Genomic DNA, 8,245 nt, shown 5'->3' on the forward strand with positions numbered 1-8,245 from the left:
TACACCATTTCAAAAATTTCTACATGCACAGTTCAGTGACACTGATTACGCTCTTCCAGTTGGCCAGCAACTGTTTTTTTATAGACTGAGTCTTAATGTGTGACCCACATTAAGTCAGCTGCTTTTCCTATAAGTTGCAATGTTCGGGCACTGCAGGTGGCTGGCAATATTCTTTTGCTTACTTGTCTAATGTGTCATAGACCAGAAATAGTATATGCAGTGCATCGAGAATTCCTGGCACACAGTAGAAACTTTAGAGTTAGTTCCCACCTTCCTTTCTTACCCTTCAAAACCAGGAACCATGTCTTATCCATGTTTGAATCCCCAGTGGCTAACATAGTGCCATGCACATCCTCAGCTCACATGAATCTATGAAGCATTCTAAGTCTTCCAGGCAGAAATGCCCTCACGGTTATTAGGTGCCATCAGGTCATTTTCAACTCAGTCTCATAGTGACCCCATGTGACAGTAGAACTGCTCCATGGGGTTTTCTTGGTTGTGATCTTTACGAAAGCAGATTGATTGCCAGGTTTTTGTCCCAAGGAGCTGCTGGGTGGCTTTGAACTGGTCGCCAACCTTTCTGTTAGCAGCCAAGCATTTAACTGTTTGTACTGCCAGGGCTCCTTCATAAATGCACTTGAGCACCTTTAAAAATATATAAAGTATTCCTCACATCCAAACCCTCACTATCCAAACCCAGGAGCCTGGGTGATTCTAACAAGCATTCAGATTAATCCCTGACATTCCAAACTCTCAGGAGTTACTCTCTGAAACTCAGGATCCTCGCCATCCGAACTCTGATTACTGAAACTCACTATTTGAGCTCAGTTACTGTATTTGGCTGACATTTTGAGCTCCTTCTATGTTTTATGACACAGATCACCTAGAGTAGCACGTTTCGTTACAAATCACTTTGTATATTATTTTGGAACAAGCTTCTGCATTTATACTTGAGTCGGGTATGTTGACGTGTTGGAAATCATGATGTTGGACTTCAGGCAAAGCCATGCCACAATGAGTAACCTTATGCAAATGATATTTCTTTATTTCTTATAGATTGCTAGAGGTGGCCAGGTCCAAGGATAAACACATCCATGGTTTGGGTAGCTATTGCCACATTCTTCTCCACAGTTTGCACTCCCAGGGGCAGTGTATGAGACAGGCTTGTTTTGTCGCAGCTTCCGCCAGCAGAATGCATTGTTAACCTTTTGAAACTTTTTTGTATACTATTTTAAATTTTGTTTCTTACTGGCTTTTTCTTACCTCCACAGACTGAGAACGTACAGGCTACGCTATCAGAGGAGAGCCGTTCTGAAGGAAAAGTTGGCTTGAAGGCCTATAAGAGTTACTTTGCAGCTGGTGCCCACTGGCTCATTATCGTTTTCCTTATGCTGCTGAACGCTGCTGCTCTGGTAAATCGTGAGCTTTGTTTCTGTCCTTAGACTGATGATTATAAATACCCCTGTGTATGCTGTCATTACTGCATTTTGCAATTCACTTGGAATTAGCTTGAAAAGCTCTGTCTGGGGGGAGCAAAATAAGTGATGTTTACTGGTGTTGGGCACACATTACAAAGAGCATTTAGGAAAGAAGAATAACAAAGATTTTTAAAATGGAATGTACATTTACTCCACCTGTTGTTTCCTGGGGTGTTGCACTTGGCGCAGGCCCAAACTGAAAGGACCATTTTAGTTCTCTGGAATTTTTTGATTCTCTGTTTTAATGATGAAGAGTTTTGAGTCGGTTAGTAACCCCAGCAATTGGTTGTTTTTCCTGCTCCAGGTTGCCTATGTCCTTCAGGATTGGTGGCTTTCGTATTGGTGAGTTATTTCTCGTCTGACAGGAAGTTCTAAAATCCCTGCAAAGCCTCACTTTTCCCCAGAGTTGGGGGAGAGATGGAGTTGTTCAGCCTTCTCATCTAATCCTCACTTAGTTTACCTGAGAAGAAATTAAAGTTCTTGCTGGTGGAGTGCGACGCGTAATGGTCCGTACCCATGTCTGATCCTCAGCCACGTGTTCACAGACAGTTTTGAGAACGGGAAGTCATGATTCAAATTGGGTTTTTATAAGGTGGATGGACGTACCCAGGACTGTGGGAGCTGACAATCATTCTCCAGCATAAAGTATTTCTCCCAGATTGAGGTTAATTTGTGTGTGTGTGTGTTTATCTAAACTTCATCTGTAGCTTAATATTTTTCTTTTTCCCCTGTTCCGTAGGGCAAATGAGCAGAGTGCACTGAATATCACTGTAAATGGAAAAGGAAATGTAACTGAGACGCTAGATCTTAACTGGTACTTAGGAATTTATTCAGGTAAAGTTTAATCATTTGGGCTGTTATGCAAGTCTGAGGTGCTTACAATGAGCCTGTGTAAGTGAGTAGGGCTTCCAGCAATAATTCAGTCATGTCTTAACAGATTAAGAGCCTGAGTCGCATTTACTCTGTGAATTAATTAGAATAATTATTTTAAAAATTGACTGGAAGAAAGAGGCTGAATGAAGACTCTTAATTTGCTGTGTACTGGATTTTGAAAGTTAAACCAGGATTGAGCATTCAGAAAGCCAGCCACTGGAAATATGTGGCTATTGTCTATTCTAATAGGTTGCTTTAGCTAAATCTTATATCATTATATGGATGGGCAAGGGGATTAGAAACGGATCCCCACCCTGTGATTCGGATTGTTCCAATTCTGTCTGAATAAACCCTGTCTTTTATTTAACTTGGATGCAATCCTCAGGAAGCAAAGCACCCAAAATAAAAGCATTATTCCCTCCCCAGTATGCAAAGCTCCCATCACCACACTGCTCATCTCTCGGGCTTCACTAATTATTTAAGAGGGAAGCTAAACAGGGACAAATCCTGTGTCTGGGAGTAAAGGTTCCTTCCCCTTCTTACCTCGAATCACAATGTTATCACATTCCCAACTGTATATGAATTTAATATTTGTCTTTCCAGACCGATATTACCACAACACTCTGTTCTTTTAAGAGCACTTGAAATATATGTAGCATTATGTACTTTTTAAAGAAAATGCTTATCTAAAATTGTAAATGTTTCTGCAGCAAACGCTCATACAAGCTCTCCTCAAAGATAGAATGAGTTATCTCTGTAAGAACCCACTCATTTGAATTTGGTATTTATTTCCTTGATCAATTGCTAAGAAATCTAAATCCATTAGCTGTTTACCTTCTGAATTGGTGGACCATGTGAGACCTGACGGAAGAAGAAAAACGATTATATTATATATTCATGTAGGATTGTGGGCTAAGAAAAATGCCTGTTGATGGAGTTTAGGCATTTGAGCTGCTTTCACAGTTTAAGTAACAATGATGTATCATCTAAAGGGAAAAAAATTACCCAATGGAATATTTATTACAGGAGCTATCCCCTCTCTATTCAGCATTGTGAGTTCAAGAGATACTAGGAAAGTTATTTTAATTTTTATATGCATAATAGGTACTCATTCATATCTCACTAATGAAATGTATCATTTGTATATAGAGTTAACACAAAATTAATGATATACAGTAACTCCCTGCAATGCTTTTGAAATTCTTCAAGTCAAAAATTATCTCAAAATAAGTTTTAAAAATTTCTAAGATTCAAAAACATATCATTTAAACTGTTCATTTAAAAATGCTGTATTTATTTGAAAACACTTAATGGAAAATTAGTTACTTGTTTAGATTAGTTGTCTTATGTTAAAATTTAAGTTGGTGTGTTTTCTTGGAAGTCAGCTACTTAAGAGGTTTTTCACTTGCAATTTAATGTGATATTTTCAAATTCTTTAAAGTGACTTGGGCATTTTTTATAAGGACAAGGTAAATCATTTCTCCTATTCTGTTAATACCATGTGCTGGCATCAAAATAGCACAATTTTAGATTATGGGACATGTTGTAAATAGTAAGATTTGGACTATGGAGAAGGGAAGATCAACTAATTTTTTGTTGTTGTTTATTTTGTTTTTGTTGTTGAGAATATATACAGTAGAACATATACGATTTCAACAGATCAATTACTTTTTATAATTGTTTTTCTTACTTCTGACTTTTTAATAAAACTTGTAATTGATTTGGAGCTCTGGTGGCACAGCAGTTAAGAGCTTGGCTACTAACCAGAAGGTTGGCAGTTCGAATCCAGCAGCCAATCCTTGGAAACCCTATGGGGCAGTTCTGCTCTGTCATATATGGTTGCTATGAGTTGGAATCAACTCGACGGCAACAGGTTTGGTTTGGTTATAACTGGTTTAGGAAGCCTAGGGTCCAGTTACAGTCTGCAACTAATTCCACCGCCCCCTTCCATTCAATGAGACAAAATGAATGGTTGTAATCCATTGTAGATTTATCTTGTGAATATGTTTTACTGTTGTAGAGCCCACAGACTTCATGGAATGAAATCAGTGATACCTGTATAAGCTGCCTGACCTGCCTTGGCATTGTGTAGGGCAATGCAGAAGTCCTGTGCTTGCTAAGGGCTGTTTCTGTATTTCAGGTTTGACTGCAGCCACTGTTGTCTTTGGTATCGCAAGGTCTCTGTTGGTATTCTACGTCCTTGTTAATTCTTCTCAAACTCTGCACAACAAAATGTTTGAGTCAATTTTGAAAGTTCCAGTGTTATTCTTTGATAGAAATCCAGTAGGTAAGTCGGACAACAAGTTTATTGGGAAATATGTCTTGCTAACACATTTAGTATCTGATTATATTTTTTTGTTTGAAATTGGGGGAGATACTTGGAAGGAAATCGCTATAGCGTGTTGATTCATTTTCCACAAAAAGCTTCCCTGCTGTTTTTCTTCTACCAGAGAAAATCTCAGTATAGGTGGCATGCAGTCTTTTATTCCAATATATGTAGGTGCGTATAAATAAATGAACGTTAAGTTTGCAGCAGGATTTAGGAATCCCTTTGTTTTATGACATATGAAATAACCTATATTAAATGCAAACATACTGAAATGTAGTTGGATGTTAAAGCATTGGCTATATTTACATGACTCTAGGAATCCCTGAGTAGCCATGGTGGCACAGTGGTTAAGCACTTGGCTGCTAACCGAAAGGTCAGCGGTTTGAATCCACCAGCTGCTTTGCAGGAGAAAGATGTGGCAGTCTGCTTCCTTAAAGATTACAGCCTTGGAAAGCCTGTGGGGTGGTTCTCCTCTGTCCTACAGGGTCTGTATGAGTTAGAATCGACTCTACAGCAGTGGGTTTTTTTGGATTTAGGAGTTGGTGGTTCAAATCCACCCAGAGGCGTACCTCGGAAGAAGGGCCTAGAAATCTACTTTTGAACAGTCACAGCCAATGAAAACCCTATGTGCAGTTCTACTCTGAAACACGTGGCTTGGCCATGAGTCTCAGTCGACTCAGTGGCAGCTGGTCAGGCTCTGGCATGCTTTAGGAAAGACCTCTGCATATCAGGGAAGCTCTATTTATTTATTTACTATTGTACTGTATTTTTTTAAAATCTTTTTTTTTTTTAATTATGCTTTAGATTAAGGTTTACAGAACAAACTAGCTGCTCAGTTAGTTACACATATTGTTTTCTGACATTTGTCAACAACCCCATGATGTGTCAACACTCTCCCTTCTCGACCTTGGGTTCCCCATTACCAGCTTTCCTGTCCCCTCCTGCCTTCTCGTCCTTGCCTCTGGGCTGGTGTGCCTATTTAGTCTTGTTTTGTTTTGTGGGCCTGTCTAATCTTTGAGTGAAGGGTGAATCTCAGGAGTGACTTCGTTACTGAGCTAAAAGGGTGTCCAGGAGGGAAGCCGGCTTTAGCAGGCACCTGACTGGATGACATGAGACAGGCTGTGTGTTTTGTTTATTTCACTGGTAGGTCCATCCATTTCTGGAACCACAGAGACCCTGAGCATACCCTGACTCTGGTTTACCTAACATGGTGATGAAACATGAATTAAAACTCAGTACTGGTAAAGTGTGAACATCTCCTTTAATGCAAGCTTTAACTCTGTCAGTGTGAAGTGGACTTTGGGTTACATATTAGAGACTTGGTGCTATCTGCCTTCTGGTTCTTCAGTAGTAAGTTCCTTGCTGTGAGTGTACCTGGTGGTTTCCAAGTTGCTGATGCCTCCACCCTGATGTTGTGCTTCTGAAGGTAGCCTCCCTGACCGAGGTGCCTTTGAAGAGTTAGTCATTGTCTCAGTCATCTAGTGCTGCTATAACGGAAATACCACAAGTGGATGGCTTTAACAAGAGAAGTTTATTCTCTCACAGTCTAGTAGTCTAAACGTCTGAATTCAGGGCATCAGCTCCAGGGGAAGCCTTTCTCTATCTCTAGCCAGAGGTCCTTGTCATCAGTCTTCCCCTGGTCTAGGAGCTTCTCAGCGCAGGGACCATGGGTCCGAAGGACATGCTCTTCTCTTGGCACTACTTTCTTGGTATTATGAGGTCCCCATGTCTCTGCTCATTTCTCTCTTTTATATCTCAAAAGAGATTGGCTTTAGACAAAACCTAATCTTGTAGATTGAGTCCTGCCTCATTAACATCATAGAGGTAAGATTTACAGCACACAGGAAAATCACATCAGATGACAAAATGGAGGACAATTACACACCACTGGGAATCATGGCCTAGCCAAGTTGACAGACATTTTTTGGGGGACACAATTCAGTCCAAGACAGTCATCAACATATAACCCCACCTTGGTCAGTTGAGCTTGTGCTGAGACCCAGAGTGGCTTCGTTGGTACACTGATAATGGACAGGACATGTAGACACAGGAGGGAGGACTGGAGGGAGCATGGGCGTAGCCTTGGCCTTGCCGTGGACTAGCTGTACAACCAAGGCCAAGTCACGTGGGTAGTAGTGGGTAGGCAGATCTCAAAGCAGCGTGATGTTATGGGTAAAGTTGTGGACTCTGGAGCCAGCTGCCTGGGTTCAGTCTTGGTGCTAGTTCCTAATAGTAATAGGTGGTTCTAGTTATTAATAGCTGATGCTAGTTACTATTACAGGAGTCCCTGGGTAGCAGAAATGGTTAAGCACTTGACTACTAGTTGAAAGGTTGGCAGTTCAAATCTACCCGAATGCGCCTCGGGAAACAGGCCTTGTGATCTGCTTCCAAAAGGTCCCAGCCTTGAAAACTCTATGGAGCAGTTCTGCTCTGCACACATGGGGTCACCATGAGTCGAAAACGTCTCGATAGCAACTAACAACAACAATTTACTGATATTAATACTTCTGTGCTAGTTACTTAACTTTTCTGTGCCTCTGTTTTCTTATCTATAAAATGGGGATAATCTGCATACCTGCTGTCATGAATTGTGTCCCCCCAATATATGTGTCAACTTGGTTAGGCCACCATTCCCAGGATTGTGTGGTTGTCCTCCATTCTGTGATTGTAGTTTTATGTTAAAGAGGATTAGGGTGGGATTATAACACCCTTACTAAGGTCACATCCCTGATACAATGTAAAGGGAGTTTCTCTGGGGTGCGGCCTGCACCACCTTTTATCTTACAAGAGATAAAAGGAAAGGGAAGTGAGCAGGGGTGGGGGCCTCATACCACCAAGAAAGCAACACCAGAAGCAGAGCGTGTCCTTTGGACCTGAGGTTCCTGTGCTGAGAAGCTCCTAGACCAGGGGAAGATTGATGACAAGGACTTTCTTCTAGAGTCGACAGAGAGAGCTTTCCCCTGGAGCTGGTGCCCTCAATTACAACTTGTAGCCTACTAGACTGTGAGAGAATAAACTTTTCTTTGTTAAAGCCATCCACCTGTATTTCTGTTACAGCAGCACTAGATGACTGAGACACCCGCCTTATTAAAATACTGTGAGAATTACGCAGGTTGATACATTCACAGAGCTTGGACCTGTGCTTATCATATGGTCAGAACCTAGTAATATTAGCGATGATGATGACGATTTATCTCTGGACTTCAGTTTCCTCACCTGTGAAATGGAAATAAAAATTCCTGCTCTTCCTGTTTCACAAGATTGTTGTGAAGTTTAATGAGATTGTTCTGGAAAGCACCTTGTGTAGATTTATTCAACAGTTTTTTTTTTTTAAGTCCAGACACAGGGCAAAGCCCAAGGAATTGTAAATCGCAAAGGTCCACACAAATATACAGTATTATTATAGTTGTAGTTAAAAAGTGTACTTATAAGTAAAACTTATATATCATCACAACTATGAAGTCACTCTACCTTGCCAGTTAATTTGAAAACTACAGTCGTAAAGTTTGGAGCATTAAGTTAGACTGAATTTCTGTTATCACAGCCTCTAATGTTCATGACGACA

The 8,245-nt window shown here is 40.6% G+C and overlaps 1 protein-coding gene across 4 annotated transcripts in view; it reads left to right on the forward strand.

The window, feature by feature from the left end:
* The window catches only part of ABCC4 (ATP binding cassette subfamily C member 4 (PEL blood group)), a 343,233-nt gene that overhangs the window by 163,426 nt on the left and 171,562 nt on the right, over positions 1 to 8,245 (forward strand). For all 4 annotated transcript variants that reach the window (XM_023726694.1, XM_023726693.1, XM_004371394.2 and 1 more), the window contains 4 exons: positions 1,272 to 1,412; positions 1,783 to 1,820; positions 2,218 to 2,312; positions 4,492 to 4,638. In XM_023726694.1, coding sequence (XP_023582462.1) covers positions 1,272 to 1,412; positions 1,783 to 1,820; positions 2,218 to 2,312; positions 4,492 to 4,638 — 421 coding nt within the window. The remainder of the gene's footprint in view (positions 1 to 1,271; positions 1,413 to 1,782; positions 1,821 to 2,217; positions 2,313 to 4,491; positions 4,639 to 8,245) is intronic.

Source organism: Trichechus manatus, unplaced genomic scaffold (assembly GCF_000243295.1).
Source record: "Trichechus manatus latirostris isolate Lorelei unplaced genomic scaffold, TriManLat1.0 scaffold00013, whole genome shotgun sequence".
NCBI lineage: Eukaryota > Metazoa > Chordata > Mammalia > Sirenia > Trichechidae > Trichechus > Trichechus manatus.